This window comes from Camarhynchus parvulus, chromosome 24 (genome assembly GCF_901933205.1).
Source record: "Camarhynchus parvulus chromosome 24, STF_HiC, whole genome shotgun sequence".
Classification (NCBI taxonomy): domain Eukaryota; kingdom Metazoa; phylum Chordata; class Aves; order Passeriformes; family Thraupidae; genus Camarhynchus; species Camarhynchus parvulus.
The window spans coordinates 2,420,537-2,439,071 of NC_044594.1; the positions used below are offsets into that span (position 1 = coordinate 2,420,537).

Consider the following 18,535-nt stretch of genomic DNA (forward strand, 5'->3'; position numbering starts at 1 on the left):
AGGGAAGAGATGAGAATCTTGACTCCATGTTTCAGAAGGCTGATTTATTTTTTGTGATATATATTATATTAAAAGAAAATGAAATATATAATTTCATTTTATCAGAACTTACTAAAAGAATAGAAGAAAGGATTTCATGAGAAAGGCTTGAAAGGAATAGAGAGGAATGATAATAAAACCTTGTGGCTGCTCACAGCCTCGACACAGGTGGCTGTCATTGGCCATCAAGTAAAAACAATTTCACATGCTGGGTAAACAATTCTCCAAATCACATTCCAAAGCAGCAAAACATGGAGAAGCTCCTCAGCTTCTCAGGAGAAAAGATCCTAATGAAAGGATTTTTCATAAAACACGTCAGTGACGAGGTGGAGAATCAGGGTGATTTTTACTCCGCGTTGAAGCTTTTTGTTGTTCTGTGCCGCCAACAGCTCCTGGTACCGATGGAACCAGCCCACCTACCTCCACTGAGACCTCGTGCCGCGAGGGCAAGAGCAGCTCTGCCTCCAGGCCGTGCAGCACCCACGGTGATGCTCGGGGCCTTCCAGTGCCTTCCGCGGCCGGCTGCGCCAGGAACCCCCAGCAGCGGGGCTGTGCAGGGACTCAAACTGCAGCCCAGCCCTTCCCCAGCGCCCACAGGGACACTGTCCCCCTTCCCCCAGCCCCCACAGCGGCACTGTCCCCTTGGCCAAGCCCCCACGGTGGCACTGTCCCTGCAGCTGTCCTCGCATGGCTCCTCCGCTTGCAGCTCCGCATCCTCCCGGGCAGGGCTCCCGTGCAGGGCTCTCCTCTCTCTCTGTCTCTCTCTTTCCTCTGTCCCCATCCCGTCCTAGAGGTCCCCAAAAGGAAGGAGGGTCCCTCCTGCTGTTCCTGTCACGCACAGCCCCCAAACTGAGCCGAGGTTTGAGTTCATTTCACCGCAGCCCCGTGGCTGGGTGGGAGCCTTGGCTTGCCCCCAGGCTCCCCATCCACTTGCTTTGCTCCTGCTCCCTTTCTAAAGGTGCTTTTTGTTTTGTTTTGTTTTTTTTCTTCCTTTTTTTTTAATTAAGTATTTTAGAGCCTTCTTATTTTTTCCTTTAAAAAAAAAAAAAAACAACAAACAACCAAAAAAAAAATTGTCTTTTGCAAAACTTGTGTCCAGGTCTTGTTATTGCTGGAAACCCTGGGGGAAACTGTGATTTGTGTTGATTTACACAAATGAATGGGATGAAAATGAGTCTTGACCTTTTCTTTTTTATTTATTTTCTCTTTTTTTTTGTTTTTAATAACAAGCTATTATTGAGATGCCCTCTGGTCTTTGAGCTGTAAGGAATTTATTTTCTGTTCTCTGTTTTTGTGTTCATGTAGTATTGCTTGAGGTTGGTGTGTGCAAGTGCTTGGGAATTCCACGAGATTCCAAAGGAAAAGTCAATTTTCACAGCCTGCCACCAGGAAAATTATGGTTACAATTCCACTCCTATGTCTCCTTTATTTTTAATTAATTTTGGCTGATATGGGTATTTAAGATTAGCAGATAAGGACAAATTCAAACACCCATCTGAACCTTTGGGCCACTCTGTCTTATTTCACTTCCTGCATGACCTTGGAGAAAGGACTTGATCCCTGATAGGCAATGGTAATGAAAATCCAATTTCCTTCTCCCAGTGCTCAATTTGTGCCAAACAGCAGAATTTGGGGCATGATGAACATCACAGCTGATTCTCCTGCCGCCCATCACCCAGGACATTTATTAACCCAAACCTCAGCACTGCTGTAGTTTCCAGCTTGTTTCCACTGTGAAAATCTCAAATTATTTCATAGATTATCAGCAATCCATTCAACAGTGAGCTCTGATTGTCTTCATAACCTCGGCCTGCATGTTTCACCCAGGAATTCCTGAATTAACTCCTGGGAGCTGAGCTGTAATTTGTATTTTGCCTTCAGAGTCAAGTGACTTGGTCCAGGCTTGCAGAGGTTTGTGAGCCCCTTGATCAAAAGGGATCAAAAATAAAATTAAATCAGCTATTTCCAATAATCTGTTTACAATTTACTGTACATCCCCATGCTCTTAGAGCCTTGAGAAGATACATTAAAATCCAAATTTGGCTTCTGTTCCAAACCATTCCATTTGGTTCTCAGGAATTCCTCCAAGTCATTTTCTCCCACCTGCACGAATTTTGGAATAATATTCCAAAAAAAAAAACCAAAAACAAAAACAAAAACAAAACTGGGAGTGAAACCACCAATGTGTTAAAAGCTGAATAACAGCACCTGCACGTGAATATTTCCGCTGAGATCAAGGCCAAGCTGTGCCAGGCGTTGTGCAAAAACATCCTGAGGGTTCATCTCCTCCCCAAAGTTTATAAACACAACGACAAATCCCTGGGATTTATTGATAAACTGGCCCCGAGTGGGAAAACAAACACCAGCAGTTTGTTTGCTCCACAAAAAGCTCCAGCTGGAAGGGGAAGGAGCTTCGTTCCCCTGGCGCCCAGGAACGCTTCCAGCCTCGCAGGGGAGCATCTGAGGGATTCCAGATCAACAGAGCAGGAAATTCCAGCTTTCCAGGAGCAGGAGTCACCTCCCACGGCCACAAGGAACAATGCAGGGAGCAACTGCTCCCTGTGGGAACTCGGTGACCTCCTGAGCTGTGCCTGGAGCATCTTCCCCTCTCCAAGGAGAGCTGCTGTGCCTGGGCTACCTCATCAATCGACATTTTGCACTTCCCAACTTCAAGCAAGGCTGGGGAGAACTGGAAAATGAACGAATTTTTGTTGTTATTTAATTTTTTTTTAATTTTCATTTATTTCTTTCCTCCTCTGATTTCCACCTGGGAGGAGAGGGAGTGGAAGCTGGGGGAATATTCCCCAGGGAATGTGCCTGGAGCATCTCTGTGCTCCCTGTGCCTGCTCCTCTCCAAGGAGAGCTGCTGTGGCTGGGCTACCTCATAAATTGACATTAGCACTGCCCAACTTCAAGCAAGGCTGGGGTGAATTGGAAAATGGACGAATTTTTGTTGGTATTTAATTTTTTTTTATTGTTCATTCATTTCTTTCCTCCTCTGATTTCCACCTGTGAAGAAAGGTGGGAGAATATTCCTTGTCATGCCCAGGTTTCCTTGTGGTCTGAAGGGACATTTTGAGCATTTCTCAGCGCCTGAATGATGCCACCAAGGTCTCTCATCATTCCTGATGCTCACAGCCTCGGGATTTCCAGCTCTGGTAGAATTGGAATGGATCTTAACCGTCCAATAAAACATTTTAGCTTAAATTCAGGCTCAGCTTTATGGATGTTCAAACTGCAGTGGGACCCCCTTTTCTCTGTGCTGGAAAAGGAGACAAAAATCAGCAAGTTTTAGCTCAAATATAAGAGCAACCTATAATCTATGATCCAATTAAAAGGATATTGGAGTGAATAACTCACAGGAGCATCCCATGGAGTGCAGCACACATGGCAGATCTCACTGGGAAGGGGGAGAAATGCTTCAAAATGCCAGAAAAGGAGACAAAAATCAGCAAGTTTTAGCTCAAATATAAGAGCAACCTATAATCTACAATACAATTAAAAGGATATTTGAGTGAATAACTCACAGGAGCATCCCTGGAGTGCAGCACACATGGCAGATCTCACCTGGAAAGGCTCTTGTGCTCTCAGTGGATTCACTCCCAGCGCAGAGCTCCGGCTGCAGGGGAAATTTGGGTTGTTTGGGGGACACAGTATCAGATTTTAAAGCAAACTGAGTCAGGGATGACACAGTGCTGACACCGTGGCTGGCAGGGCTTGGGAGAAGCACAGCCGTGTCCTGGTTACTCACTCCCAGCCATGAACCTGGCCCCGGCTCAGCTCTTGAAGTTAATTCAGGAATTAACTGGCTCACTCATCCTGTTCTGCACGTTGTGTGTCACATCTCCCTGAGCACCGAGTGTCCGGCACCACTCCCAGCCCGCCCCGAACCCTCCGAGTCCCTCCTCATCCTCCCCTCCCTGCACTCCGCACAAAGGCGCTCCCTGGGAGAGAGGCTGGAAGAAGACTCCAGGACACTCGGCAAAACAATAGAAAATAAAAATAAAAGGGAGAAAAGATAAAGAGCACCAGCACCACCCATCCAGCCTGATCCAGCTTTATTCTCCATCACCTCTGAGTCCCTCCTCATCCTCCCCTCCCTGCAATCTGCACAAAGGTGCTCCCTGTACTCCCATCTGAGAGAAAGATTGAAAGAAGACTCCAGGACACTCGGCAAAATAATAAAATTAAAAAAAAAAAAAAGGAAGAAAAGAAGGTAAAGAGCACCAGCACCTCCCATCCAGCCTGATCCAGCTTTATTCTCCACCACCAGAGAGGAAAACGCCCAGCCAAAATAAAGTCTGGGCGCTCTCCGGGACGGCTCCAGCCGGGCGAGCCGAGGCTGGGCGGAGGTACCGAGCGCTTGTTCCCGCTTCCCCCGCCCCGTTCCCCTTCCCTGCCCGCCCTGCCCGGCCCTGGTCCTGCCCCGGGGGCGGAAAGGGATGCTCGGAGAGGAGCTGCGAGCCCCGGGCCAGGGACAGCGGGGCTGAGCCCGCGGGGATGCGGCGGAGCATCCTCGGGGGATGCGGAGGGGGCCGGGCCGGGCAGGGCCGGGCAGAGCTGGGCTGGGCAGGGCTGGAAAAGGCTGGGCAGGGACGATAAAAAGCTCCGGGAGCGCCAGCACCGCCTCCCCGCCCGGGCAGCCCCAGCCGGGCGCAGGTCCCGGGAGCGCAGGGCCGGAGCGGGGTGAGGATTTGCGGATCTCGGGTACCCCCGTGCCGGGATGGGGATGGGGTCTGCTCCCTCCCGCTGCCAAAGCACCCTCAGGCAGCGGGAGGGTTGCAGTTGTAGTTTGTTTTCCCGTTGGGGAAATTTGGAGACGGCGCTCACGGCAGGGGGACCGGGTTTATTCTGCTTTTTGTAGGGTTTTTCTCCACCCTATCCGGGATTTCCAGGGATGTGCTGGGTGGTCGGGGTGAGCACGGCTTTCTGCCCTGCTCACGCTGTCCCTCCGTGTCCAGCAGGATGGTTCCCATCGTCCTGGAGGTGAGCTGCAGCTTTGTCGCCTGGCTGTGTCTCTACAGCTGCCTCTGCCGCTGGAACAGGCAGCGTTCCTGCAAGTGGAGCTGTCGCCTGGTGACCCTCCTGCACGGGCTCATTGTCACCTGCCTCTCCGGCTATGTCATGTTCCTGGATGGCCCCTGGCCCCTGACCCACGCAGGTATGTTTGGAATCTCACCCTCACCCTGTCACAGGTGGACGTAGGGGCTGATTTCCTCTCCTCTCACAGCTGCGTGTTAGGGGCCAAATTTTGTCTAATTCCACTGTTTCTTTTCCCACCACTTCTCACTGTTCATCCTTTTATTATTTTATTTTTTTTTTTTGGCTTGTCCATGTAGGAATTGGAAGTTTCCAGGTTGGCAGCTTGAGTTTATTGCAGCATCAGGTGTAGCAAAGCATGGAGAACAAAGTGCTTTCACATCTTGAAGGGTGTAATAACTCCTGAAATTCAGCTGTAAGGTTTTGCTGGCTGGTTTCTGGCGTTAAATCTCAGATAGTGCTGCTGATGGAGGTTTGGCTTTCCTAAAAGGCTGGAAGGAGAAGGGAAGCAGCGATGGGGCAGGATGGGATGGGTGTGAAGGGGAAGCAGAACCAAATATTGCCACCTAATAGTGCCACCTGATTCCTGGCACTTGGATAAGGCTGGAAATTCAGGAGCAGAGAAGCACAATCGACCTGTACTGATCTATAAAGCAGAAAAATAGAAAATCTTAAAATAGAAAAATCTTAAATAAAACCCCAAGCTTACGCACACCTTCCATTCCAGGTTCACCAAACACCCCCCTCCAGATCCACGTGCTGTCCCTGACCTTGGGCTACTTCATCTTTGACCTGGGCTGGTGCCTGTACTTCCAGACCGAGGGGGACCTGATGCTGCTCCACCACACCCTGAGCATCTGCGGCATGATCCTGGTGCTGGGGCTGGGCAAATCCGCCACGGAGGTGAACGCCGTGGTGTTTGTCAGTGAAATCACCAACCCCCTGCTGCAGACCCGCTGGTTCCTCAGGGAAATGGGCTCCTACCACACTCCCCTGGGCAAACTGGTGGATTTCCTCTTCGTGCTGCTCTTCCTGGCGCTGCGGATCGGGGCGGGAGCGTGGATCATGTATGGCATGGTGACGTCCCCAGAACCCAACTGGCTCCTCAAGGCTGGGGGCCTGGCCATGTACGTGGTGTCCTTGGGGTTCATGGTTGAAATTTGTCGCTTTGTGAGGAGGAAATTGCGGAGAAAAGCCCCTTCAGTGGACGCACGATCCCTTCAGGAGTAGGAGTGCACCTGTGGAAACTTCTTGGCTGCTCGTTAATGGGTTGTAGAGGATGATCCCCTGGCTGCTGGAGCTTGTTCCCGTGAAAAGAACTCCTAAAATGACATGGAATTGACTTTCTGCTGCCCCTGGGGGAGATGGATCGGTGCTAGGAACATGGAACAGCTGAGAGAAGAAGGATTTGAGTGGAGACGGAGGAGCCTGGCACTGATTCCCTGAGTTCTCCAGCAACGCCAGATATGATCAGTCTGCAACCAATTATTGCACAGTCTGTATGTTCTGTCCTCATTTCCGATGCAGAATAGAGAAAAAATCCCATTTTCCTGCCAGTGGGACTGGGTAAGGGGCATGACCTGGCAAAGATTTCCTGATCCTCACCCTCCTTAATAATCCTGGATTTGGACAATGTGCTTGGCTAAACACTCGAGTGAAAGACTCTGAGCAAGACTGAAGTGCTTGCAGGGGTGTAGTGGAGTTGTCCTTTGAGTGTGAAGTGATGGTACTCAAGGTGAGGCAGTGTTTTACCTCCTTGTTTTTAATGACACATTTCCTTTACTCCTTTTTTTAACACTTCCATTGGGTGCTGATCTCAGAGCAGAGTGATTTCTCTGGGACTGACTCAGGCCCTCACAAACAAGAGTCAGGAATTAGATTGTGCCAATAAACTCCATCAGCAGGTGCTGGCCTAGGCTGGGATTGGTTAAGAAGAATAATCAGGGTTTTTGTGGGAGAGGGAGGATGGTGAAGAGTCACCCTGGATGCTCTTTCTGTTCTGGGGTTGGCTCATTTGTAAACTGAATTCATGGCTAATGAGTCAAAAATGTGATTATTTCCAGCAGGTCTCAGAGCATGGAACAGTTCTCTCGTTTTCTTTACCTCTCAGAATCGTGTTCTGACCTTTTCCCTGGGGTTTTAATGTGAATTTCCCTCTGTTCAAGGACACAGTTCAGATTTAGCCTCCTCCAAAAGCCTCGCTGAGAGCTGAGAAGCAAATGCAGAGGTGAGGGAGGGGAGCAGTGGGGATGCAGCTCCTCCACTGCCTTTATCTCACTGAATTTGGCTCTGTTCAGGGCAGATATCAGCCTGTGGCTGGGGCTCCTCAAGGTGTCTGGAGAGATTAAAAAATAACCTGAAATAACCTCACTCTGGGCACATCCACTGAAGGCATTGCAGCTGTGAACCCAGGCAAGTCCCTGGGCCAATATTTTTGGGAAAGCAGGAGCCAGAGTGGCCTCCTGAGGTGTGGGCACCTGCCAGGCTCTCTGTGTTCCTTCCAAAAACTCCTCTGAGTCATGGAACTCCTAATAAAAACATGTTCTCCTTTGAAAAAGAACCGATGGCTGTGATGTTCTTTTGTTCTGGTCTTGCGGAGGCAGCTGAGGCCAAGGGGCTTGAGGGGAAGGCTGAGGATGCCAAAGGCGCTGGAGCATTCCCTTTGTGCAGCTCAGGAAGGAGAGGGCTGTGGAGGAAATGAGCCCAGGCTGGAGCTGTGAGGCTCAGGTTTGTGAGCAAGGCACCCACAACCTGCTCTGCCAAGGATTCAGTGCTGCAGAGGGATTAGGAGCCCCCAGACTGAGGGGTTTGCTCCTGCTGGACACAAGAATAATTAAATTCTGGCTGTGGCCTCCTCCATCCCAGGGTGGTTTTTTCTCTGCCTCTCTGGTTTCACTGGGGCAATGCCCAGTTCATAAGAATTGCAGGGTAGCTTGTCTGTGGTTGTTTTTGGAGAAGAAATCAAAAGCATGAGAACATCTTGGGGGTTAGAAGATGTCCTAAGTCACCACTGAGTGGCTGGTTCTGCTTGTTTCTGCTACTGCTGGGCCAGGGATCTGCTGTGTGGAGTTGAGGAGAGCGTGGATTGGCTTTCAATGAGAAAAAACCTCTTCTTTCAGCTGAAGGACAGTACTGGAGAGTATCCCAGGGCACCCAGACTGCTTTTGTGCAACCAGAGTTACGTGGGGAGGTTCGGTGTCAAATAAGTGCCCTCAGGTTCTCATCTGCCAAATCTCACCTGAGGATAAGTTTAGTGCTGAACCCTCTAATGTGATGCTAGAAAATCACCCAGCTCCACTAGCCCATTGTATTTCTTATTTCAAACAATGTGATTTTTTCATGGAGGCGCCTGCTTTTCTTCTGTCAAATATCCCTGAGGGCTTTCACAGCCACAAAAGCTGAGTTTTACTAACATTCTGTTGAACTCCGAGGCTTCCAGCTCTTGTTTGTTCCCTGTTTAATTGTACCCAGTGTGGATAAGATAATAAATACATCCTGTGATGCTTTTCAGTGCTGTGAGCTCTGGTTAGAACAGCTCCAGGAGAGCAGAGGGGGGCTGTGGCTGCACTAAATGAGGCAGCAGTGTGCAAACAACTGTCTGCAGAGGCTCCTGCCCTGAGCTGTTTTGCTGAACTCTGTTCATCTGCAGGCCAAACGAGCCAGTGCAGCCCATTGAAATGGCTGACTCTGCACAAAGCAAACAGGAAAATTGGTGTAGGAAGCTGCACCTCACTTCTGGTACAATCCACGGGGAGATGGTTTCACTTGCTGCCTTGCACCTCACCATGCAAAGTTTACAAAAAACCTCCACAGCTTCTGTGTGTCCCACATGAAATGATCTGTGCCTTGTCAGGACTCTGAGTGCTCCACTGTGAACATCTCTGGTTTTCTTCCTGGCTGCTCACAGAATCCCAGAATGGTTTGTGTTGGATGGGACCTTAAAGATCATCTCATCTCATCCCAAAAATCCCCTGCTTCCATCCCAGGGTGCTCCCATCCACACCCTTGGGCACTTCCAGGGCAGGCACAGCTTCTCTGGGAATCCCATCCCAGCTCCCCATCACCCTCACAGCCAAGAATTTTATTTTCCTAATATTCCACCTGCCCATGCTCCCAGTGTGAAAACATCAGCCCCATAATCTCTTGTCTGTCCATGCTTTTCTTTGTCCTAAGCTAAATATTAAAGCAGCTCCAGCTCAGGTGTTACTGAGGCTACTGGAGGCCCAGCAAAGGTGGAGGGAGGCAAGATGAGACCTCAGATTTGTCAGAGAGACAAATGCACTACAAATGCTCACCAGGAAGTGCTGAAATAGCAGGAGGATGAGCGTTTTGGAGCAGTAGGAACCTGCACCTGGCCTGAACTGGAAAAGTAAGATCTGTATCTTGGTGAATACCCAGCTGAAAGCACTAATTATGAGCGCTGTAAAAGGCAGGTCAAGCCACTCCCACCCTGTGCGTTTCGAAAGGTAAAACTTGACGGGATGAAGGAAAAAACCAACCCTGCGTTTTTTGGGTGTGAGAGGTTGTTTGGACTGTAACTCATGAAAGGTGGAGGAACTTTTGTAGCTGCTTTAGTGTCGTGCTTAAACCTGGAATATGGGAATTTGGGATGTGGAAGGCAGCAGAGAGAACGAGCAGTGCTGAATGTCTGCAAGTGAGAAGAAGCACCAGGATGTGAATGGAGATGCCTGCCCTGCCAGGGAGCTCTGCAGAAGTTCTGTTCCCATCAGGAGTGAGGAGAGCAAAGGCTGGGTGTGCTCTGTGCTGTATCTCTGTGCCACACACGGGTGATTGCAGCGGGTGTGGCGCCGATTTCTGTGTCCCCGGGCTGCCCCGTGGGGACACGACCTGGTGTGGCAGGAGGGGACACAGGAGGAGAAGCTGATGGCAGCTGGCTGGTTTCACCTGGAGGGGACAATTTGGGTTCTGCAGCCTCCTCACAGGGGGAGCGCTGATCTCTGGGATCAGGGACAGGCTGGAGCTGTGCCAGCGGAGATTTGGGTTGGATATCGGGAATAGAGGGTGCTGGGCACGGCCCCAAGAGCCTCAGGAGCTTTGGGACACCTCTCTGAGGTACAGGGTGGGATTGTCGGGGTGCAGGAGCAGGAGCTGAGCTCGCGATCCTGGTGGATCCCTTCCAGCGCAGGGCATCCCAGGACGCAGCAGGGAAGGCAGGGCTGTTCCCCTTCCCAGGGCTGTTCCCCTTCCCAGGGCTGTTCCCCTTCCCAGGGCTGTTCCCCTTCCCAGGGATGTTCCCTTCCCAGGGATGTCCCCCTTCCCAGAGATGTCCGCATTCCCAGGGATGTGACCCTTCTCAGGAATGTGTCCCTTCCCAGGGATGCTCTGTGGTGCCGCGGATCGCCTTTCCTGCCATCCTGCCTCCCCTATTCCCTCCTCCCGTCCCTCCTCCTCCTCCTCCCCATCCCCATCCCTGCCGTCCCTCCTCCTCCTCCTCCTCCTCCCCATCCCCATCCCTGCGGTCCCTCCTCCCGGCCGCCAGGTGCCCCTCGGCCGCCGCCGCTCGCTCCGTGATCCGGGGCGGCTCCGGCAGCGCGGCCCGGCAGGTGGGTGCTGGGGAAGGGTCCTGTCCCTGTCCCTGTCCTTGTCCCCGTCCCTGTCCCCGTCCCGGTGCGATGGGGCCGGGGCCGCTGCATCCCGCGGGGTGCGGAGGACGGGCCGGGTGTGCGCAGGCGGCGCCCCGGGGCTGCGGTTCTGCTCTCGGTACGGTCCGTGAGCTCCTCCATCTTCCCGCCTGGACTAAAAAAAATGTGGATAACGGGATAACGGTGCTGTGCCGGAGGTGCCCGTACGGGTTTGAATCGTTTTCGGCGTGTTCTGCACACCGGGTTTTTAGGCATGTGTGTTTATTGTAGAGGCTGCTTTCATTCAGGGCCTTATTGCTACCGGTGATAGAAATTATAATATAGAGAGATACATAGATAATAGATATTATACACACAGATAATATAGGTATTATATAATAGATATAGTATAGTATAATTATAATTATATAGTATATAAATATAAAATTATATATATTTATATCTATTATATATATTTATAAAAAATATATAAATTATATATATTATAAATATATAATATATAAAATATATATTTATAGATATATATTTTATAAATATATATTTATAAAATTATATATGTTTATATATATCTATATTATAATTTATAATTATAGTATAGATATATTATAATATTATAATATAATATAGATAATAGATAATAGATATTAGATACATAGATACATAGATAATATAGTTATTATATAATAGATATAGTATAATTATAATTATATCTAAAAATTATATATCTATTTATATTATAAATTATAATATTGATAGATACATAGATATTGGATACATAGATACATAGATATTATAGATATTATGTAATATATAGTATAATTATAATTATATATCTATCTATATTATATATTATAGATAGATAATAGATATTGGATACATAGATAATATAGATATATTATAATAGGTATAGTATATATTATAACATAACAGATATTATAGATATTATCATATATATTATGTATAGATACATAATAATATATAATACAAAATAATTTATAGGAAAATACATAATTTTATATGTGATTGCATGTTGTTTGTTAATTTATGGTGTATATGTATATTATATAGAATTATTTGTTATTTATTATATAGGATTATTTGTTATTTATTGTTCTGTAATTATTGCTGCTTTTTAAATCATATTGGCCTTCCTAGTGTCAATCCCTTTTGTCACATCAGAATTCTCCCTTCCTCATCTGCTCTGAGTCTGGACCTGGAGCAGCAGGGATGTGAATGGAAATGCCTGCTCAGAGCAGTTAATCCCATCCCTGTTTCATCTCCCCATGTTCCCAAGGCCCATTAAAACACGATGGTTTTGTTTAGCCAGCCTCCAGTCATGCCTGGGAATGCTCCAACAGGCCAGACAGGAAGGTTGGGCTTTGCAGCTCTGACTCCTCATCCCGTGCAGTCCCTCTGGTGCTCCCCAGAGCTGGGCAGCAGTACCAGGGCAGCTTTGGCACAACTGGAAACTCCTGTGTCCCAAAGCCTGACTCAGCTGCAATGCTCATTTCATGGGAAGGCATTATATGAACACATGCCATGGGAAGGCATTGTATGAACAAGGTGTAGAATAGAGTAATGTGTGTTTGGAGGGTTTCAGCAGCATCCACAAGTGTTTATGTGCTGTAGTTTTGTTCTGGCAATTTGTCTTTTGCTTGTTTGAGAGATTATTGCACAGTGTGTGGGAGGGAAGATGTATAAAAGAAATCCTGCTGAAAAAAGACATCTTTATAGGCATAGATTCTTATTCTTTTGCGTCCAAAAAGATTTGGAGGTTTTGGTGCCAGTAAGGATGACATGAGGCTTGCAGTGAGGAGAATAAAGTGGTTTTCACACATAGAAAATGTGCCAGGAGCAAGCAGCCCCATCAGGAGCAGCTCTGCACACTCGGGGCCGGGATGGTTAGGGAGCAAAGCTGACACTGCCACAGGCTCGACCTCCTCTCACTTTGTCCATCTGATCCCTCGTGTCCTGCTCTTCCCAGGCCAGGATGCTGTTCCCACTGCCCCTGCGTGCAGCCTGCAGCCTGCTGGCCTGGTTCTGCCTCTACAAGTGGTTCTGCCACCGCTACCGGCACCGGAACCTCGAGTGGAGCTGCAGGCTGGTCACCCTGACCCACGGCATCCTGGCCACCTGTCTGTCTGCCTACATCGGCTTCATCGACGGCCCCTGGCCCCTGAGCCACCCAGGTGAGTGAGGAAATCCACGATCCCACCTCCCCTGGGCTTCTCCTCAGTCGCCAGCCCACTTGAGGGATGGTGCCTGCAGTGATATCTCAGCTGCTTTGTGGTGGACAGCCCCAGAGGAATGGAGAGGAATGGAGAGCCTGGTACTGTGTTTTGCTGTGGTAATGTTCCTCACTCGGGGTCACCAAATGTGGAATTTGCAGGCAACCCCAACAAGGGAAGAGATGAGAATCTGACTCCATGTTTCAGAAGGCTGATTTATTATTTTATGATATATATTATGTTAAAAGAAAATTATATACTAAGAGTATATTAAAAGAAAAAAGAAAGGAGACATCAGAAGGCCAGCAAGGAAAGGAATGGAATGATAATAAAATCTTGTGACTGACCAGAGAGTCTGAGACAGCCAGACTGTGATTGGCCATTAATTACAAGCATCCAACATGGGCCAATCGCAGATGCACCTGTTGCATTCCACAGCAGCAGATAACCATTGTTTACAATTTGTTCCTGAGGCGTCTCAGCTTCTCAGGAAGAAAAATCCTAAGGAAAGGATTTTCCATAAAAGATGTCTGCGACACACCTCCACACTTTAAATCTCTATTTTTACCTTTCAGGGTCACCCAACACAACCCTTCAGGTGCACGGGCTGTGCCTTAGCTTGGGCTACTTCATTTTTGACCTGTGCTGGTGCGTGTACTTCCAGACGGAGGGTGCCCTGATGCTGGCCCACCACCTGGTCAGCATCGTGGGCATCGCCGCCTCCTTGGCGCTGGGCGAGTCGGCCGGCGACGTCAATGCCGTCATCTTCGGCAGCGAGATCACCAACCCCCTGCTGCAGGCCCGCTGGTTCCTCAAGGAGCTGGGTCGCTACCACACCTTCACGGGCGACCTGGTGGATTTCCTCTTCGTGGTGCTCTTCACGGGCGTGCGCATCGGCGTGGGGGCCTGGCTGATGTACTGCGAGCTGGCCTCGCCCAGGCCCCGCTGGTACATCAAGCTGGGAGGGGTGGTCATGTACGTGGTGTCCTGGGTGTTCATGGTCAGCATCTGCCGCTTCGCCAGGAGGAAGAGCATCAGCAAGTACCAGGCCTGGAGGAGCCGCAGGAGCCGCGAGCTGGGCTGCAAAACCAACGGGCACCTCAAAGGCCACTGATGGAGGATGAGCAGAATTCCTCGAGTTCATGGGCTGGCAAGGAGGGGATGGTGCCTGAAATGCTGCTGGAGGGAGAGGAGCCAACGCACGTTAGCAGATCTGGAGCCAAATTTATCCCTGGCCTAACTCCACTGAAAGCCATGGAGCTATGCCATGGATTCACTGGGCAGAGGCTGGCATGGTGTGCACAGCCTGAACGAGGAGGGAAAGAAGGGCTAATTTTATAGACTAACCATGGCTAGTCCAGCAGTGCAGGTGTAAATAGTGATGTGGAAGGAAAGAAGGGCTAATTTTATAGACTAACCATGGCTAGTCCAGCAGTGCAGGTGTAAATAGTGATGTGTAGCCAGCTCCTTCAGGATCTTAGAAGAGAGGAGGAGGTGATGCTAGGTCTCTGTGCAGTCTAGGCAGCTAAAGTGGCTCTCCATGCTGGTGGAAGAAGTGTTCTAGCGTTGCATCCAAGCTGGGATTCCTGGCTCTTCCACCACCTCGTTGTGTGACCTTGGGCAAGTCTCACAACTGGAACTCTGTGCCTCATTCCCCCTCTGTGACTTGGGGGAGGTGGAGCTGCTCCATCTGTTATGCACTTTCAGATTTTTACTTGAGAGGTGCTATATGAAAAAAAGTGATGGTTGTTATCTGCACTTGGTTCATCATTCCTGTGTTTCCCTTGGGAGAAACGACTTTGGTGGTCGAGCTAGAGCGAGACTCTAGAAAAAGCAGTATTTTAGGTAGGTTGTTGTTTCCTACCCTTTCTAACTCCTTTTAATAACTTATTCATTAACATATTGATAACTTATTTTCTGTAGTGTCCAGAACCTAGCTCTAATCAGCACTGCCTAATTACAGGACTAGGTGCTCTGTGAATACACCCAAAGACACAGACCCAGAAGGGAAAATTTTTCCAGATTTTTCCCTCTTCTTCCCTGACTGTTAAAACTCCCCTACAAACGCTGCTTTTAGCTCCTTGGGTAACCAGCACACTCCACTTTGAGAAGCCCCATCAGGATTTGCCAAGGGGTTTTCTTGCTGATGAGCCAAGCCCTGATTTTGTCTCCAGAACACCCAAATTCCCTCTTCTATGCCCCAAATCCAAACTGGGATTTCTGGTTGCCCAGAATCTGCCCCGTGGAAGCCACAGACTGACCTTGGCTCTCCTTCATCTGAACTGATGCCTTGACCCCTGGGCTTTGATTTCCCTCTGACTGGGTATGAGTCACTTCAGAAAAGTGAACATTTAGAGGGTCAGAGAGATTTATTTTACAGCTCAGTCATTAAAGAAATGAGAGGCCCAGAATCTGGTCTTTTTAAAGCAAAAATAAACCTGACTGGGAGAAAAATAAGCAATACTTATCCAAGTCCCATTTGTAGGGAAAAACAATGCCCAGCTGGCAGCTTCTGGAGTTTATTTCATTGCATGTCCTTAAGCTGCTCCTTTGTTTTTGCTGCGATTTTGAGCATTTCCTTTGAGCCTCCAGTGCAGCTCAGGTGCCCCCTTTTGCTTGAGCCTTGCTTGCTGCAGCCAAAGACCTGAAGAAACCCCAAAAAACCCCTTCAGATGAGCAGAGCCAACTGATGAGCTGGTCCTGGAGAGGAAACCTGACCCATCCAGCACTCTCAAGCCTTGAAAGGAGACCAGAAGGGCTGGTTGGGGCTTGCTGGTTCTTTTTCCCAGCTCTGCTGTTCTGTTGAGCACATCCAGGAGCCTTTTTGCCTCAAATTAACCCACTCTGGGAAGTGGGTCCAGTCTTACCTACCTCATAGGGTGTTTCCATTTAGCACCAAGCCACCTTTGATGGATTCTGGGTGGTTTGTGTCAGGCTGTGCTGTCTAAAAGTTGCTTTGAGTGCAGCACTTCCTGCTGTGAGCCATCAGCGGCGCTTTGTCACCTGAGCTGGGCACTTCCCAACGTCCCAAAAGCAGGAGTGAGGTGTCTTGCAAAGGTGCTCAAGGGCAGGAGTCGCAGGGAGTGAGCTGGACGTGCTCATAAAGGTCAGCTGCATCCTCCCAGCCAGCCCCAAGCTGAGGGAAAGGTCTCTGCTGGCTTTTCCCTGGTCAGCAGTGCAGGAATCTGGAGCCAAAAGAGTCTCAGCCACTGGCCTGAGCAGGGAGTGAGGGCTTGCAGCAGCAGCTCCTGCAGGAATGCAGGTGAAAACAGGTCCTGGAGGTGAAAGCAGGTCCTGGAGGTGAAAACAGGCTGGTCCTTGCTGCTGAGGTGCCCACTGTAAAGAGTTTTCAGAGCAGCCCTGGGGGTTTGGGCTCTGAGCTTTGCTGAGGGTTGGGGTGCAGCTTTCTGGGGTTCCAGCCCTTACCTGCCCAGGTGGGTGAGGATGGCAGTGACTGCAGTGTCTGTGAATCACCGGTTTGAAGAGATTTTGAAATACAATGGTTTGAGTTTGGGAAACCAGAAAAGGTTTCCCCCCCTTTTCTGAACAGGGGGGAAGCTTGGTTGGAAGCCGGAGAGCACTGCTCAGCTCTGAGGCTTTAGAGAGTAAACAAGGAAACAAAAGGGCAATTAGAAATGGCTTTATGAGGCACAGCAAGGCCTCACAGCCCATTTAGTGGGCTCCAGCATAGAATCACAGACCCAAAAGTACAAATTCCAAGCTGTGGAGCACAGGGTGGGACCTGTCCTCAGGCTAGTCCATAGCGGCTAGAGCAAACTGAGAGAGGAAACTGCAGAACTAGTGTGAAATAATAACTTGTGTCTGAATTACTGTGTAATAGCAACTAATGTTCCACCAGTGAATGGTGTAGATGCTTTGTATTATGTTTTATAAAAATAAAGCTTATTTAATTATATGAGGAATTGGCTTTCTCTGTTTGGGTGCTACTCTTAAGTCACAAGTTGCACTGGATGGTTCTGGAGGGCTTTTCAGAAAATCTTTTCAACTTGAATCTTTTTCAACCTCAAAGATTCAGTGGTTCAGTGCGAAAATGATGGATGGAGCGAAAATATTCTCTTTGTTTTCCATGTCCTGGATGGCACAGGAGAAGCTTCTCCTGTGTTTCCACACTGTGAGCTCTTCCCAATCATAAGTTACTATTATTGCCTAGGAAAGCCCTGTGCTGGTGTGTTGGTAAACAGCCTCTCTGCTTGCTGATGGCCACAGATCCAGCACACCAAAAGTCTTGGCTTCTATAAATAGTTAAGCCAATTTAGTTGTTTGCATGTAACCCTTAAGTCCAGCTTAAAACCCTCCAGCGCTGGGGAGCAGCTGCTGAGCAGCACTGAGCCCTCTGGAGATGTTTTCTGTGCACAGAGCCCAGCCTGGGCGTGGAGGGGTCTCAGAGCCTCCAGGAATTTGTGCTGGGATTTTGTGGAACCTCTGAGGAAGCTCCAGAAGCAGAGAAGAAAGTAGAGCAGAGTTATGGAGCTTTGCTTCAGAGCTGCAAGTGTCTCACGGGTCTGGTGTCGTCAGAAATGACAAAATCTGCCATTGTCAGTGGTCAGATGTGCTTTGTCTGTGGAAAGTGAAATCTGCCCCTCTACACCCAATTAATTTCATTTTTTATCATCCCATTTTTTCTTCACAGGCAACCCTGCTGCCTGCCTTGTGCTTCTCCTGCTGGCCCTGCAGTCGAGCTTTGTAAAATTAACCTCCCCTGTCAGTCCTCTGTCCTCTCTTTGTAGCTGAACTCCCCATTTGTACTTGAAAAAATTGATTTTTTTGATATTCACAGCTTTACTCCCTTGCAGCAGTAGTCCAGGAACTGATGTAAAAGCAGCATTTTAAGTCTTTGAAATCTGCTATTCATTAATACCACGGGGTTTGCCATGTCCAAAGAAGTCAATGCCCTCAAGTTCCAGGGGCAGCTGATAAGTCAACAGTGTAAAAGATCCTTAGAAAATTACTAAAAGAAGGAATATAACAGATCAAAGTACATGGAAAAGCTTCTGTAAAGTAATGAAGGTTTACAGCTAGATAATTCTGTATGGGAAAAAGGAAGTTTCAGCTTCTGCAGCTTCTCAAATGTTACAAAACACAGATTTTCAGCAGTGCTTGTGTTGTGCTGTTTGAACTGTGTCTTGTGTCAGAATGAGATCTGTCCAGTGCCACAATCCTCAAATTATATTCTCTATTTCTTTAGATTTTACCTCTTTCTTTTTAACCCCAGACAAGAGGATGGAGAAAGAGAAGGAAACTCAGGGCAGGATGTTCCAGCAGATTCCTCTGTCCTTCCTGCTTTCCTTATGCTGATGTGGAATGAAAGCTCAGTGCTATAAAAATGCTGACTGCCCCGTGGATTATCCAGGTTTAGGAACTGTAATAAGCTGTCACTCCAGAAGCTTTGCTAGATTAGGCTCTCTGTGTCTCAAAATCAGCAAAGCCTTGTGTCCCACAATCAGCATTTCCAGAGTGCAGGATTGCAGGGAGAAAAATCTGGTGCCCATTTTAAGGTGGGAGATGAAAAAAGGCTTGGAAAACGCACAGAAATGTGGAGCACAGCACAAATTTATTTGTGTTTCCTGGATTAGGTCCTGTGTTCCCTAGGAGTTCACAAATTAC

The 18,535-nt window shown here is 48.5% G+C and overlaps 3 protein-coding genes across 5 annotated transcripts in view; all 3 read left to right on the top strand.

Annotated features, from left to right (window-relative positions):
* POU2F3 (POU class 2 homeobox 3) overlaps positions 1-537 on the top strand; it is a 50,152-nt gene extending 49,615 nt beyond the window's left edge. The window contains 1 exon segment of the mRNA XM_030964959.1: positions 429-537. Within this exon segment, the coding sequence (XP_030820819.1) occupies positions 429-468 (40 nt within the window). The 3' untranslated portion in view covers positions 469-537.
* Positions 538-4,643: 4,106 nt separating this feature from the next.
* TLCD5 (TLC domain containing 5) lies at positions 4,644-6,309 on the top strand. Its single transcript, XM_030965000.1, has 3 exons — positions 4,644-4,725; positions 5,004-5,200; positions 5,807-6,309. Exons 2-3 carry the CDS (start codon positions 5,005-5,007, stop codon positions 6,307-6,309), a joined length of 699 nt encoding a protein of 232 aa, XP_030820860.1. The 5' UTR covers positions 4,644-4,725; position 5,004.
* A 4,256-nt stretch (positions 6,310-10,565) lies between these two features.
* On the top strand, positions 10,566-16,817 carry LOC115913055 (TLC domain-containing protein 5-like). 3 transcript variants are annotated; one of them, XM_030964919.1, is made up of 3 exons: positions 10,566-10,643; positions 12,667-12,871; positions 13,486-16,817. In XM_030964919.1, exons 2-3 carry the CDS (start codon positions 12,673-12,675, stop codon positions 14,022-14,024), a joined length of 738 nt encoding a protein of 245 aa, XP_030820779.1. In that variant the 5' UTR covers positions 10,566-10,643; positions 12,667-12,672; the 3' UTR covers positions 14,025-16,817. The 3 variants fall into 3 exon arrangements, with proteins under 3 accessions (XP_030820779.1, XP_030820780.1, XP_030820781.1); XM_030964920.1 differs by lacking the exon at positions 10,566-10,643 and adding an exon at positions 10,659-10,891; XM_030964921.1 differs by lacking the exon at positions 10,566-10,643 and adding an exon at positions 10,867-10,879.
* Positions 16,818-18,535: the final 1,718 nt, after the last annotated feature.

Excerpts from the sequence above, each read along its gene's own strand:
- TLCD5 (XM_030965000.1), top strand. The coding sequence starts at position 5,005 with ATGGTTCCCATCGTCCTGGAGGTGAGCTGCAGCTTTGTCGCCTGGCTG. Across the intron at positions 5,201-5,806 it reads CTGGCCCCTGACCCACGCAG|GTTCACCAAACACCCCCCTC; the intron begins GTATGTTTGGAA and ends CTTCCATTCCAG.
- LOC115913055 (XM_030964919.1), top strand. The coding sequence starts at position 12,673 with ATGCTGTTCCCACTGCCCCTGCGTGCAGCCTGCAGCCTGCTGGCCTGG. Across the intron at positions 12,872-13,485 it reads CTGGCCCCTGAGCCACCCAG|GGTCACCCAACACAACCCTT; the intron begins GTGAGTGAGGAA and ends TTTACCTTTCAG.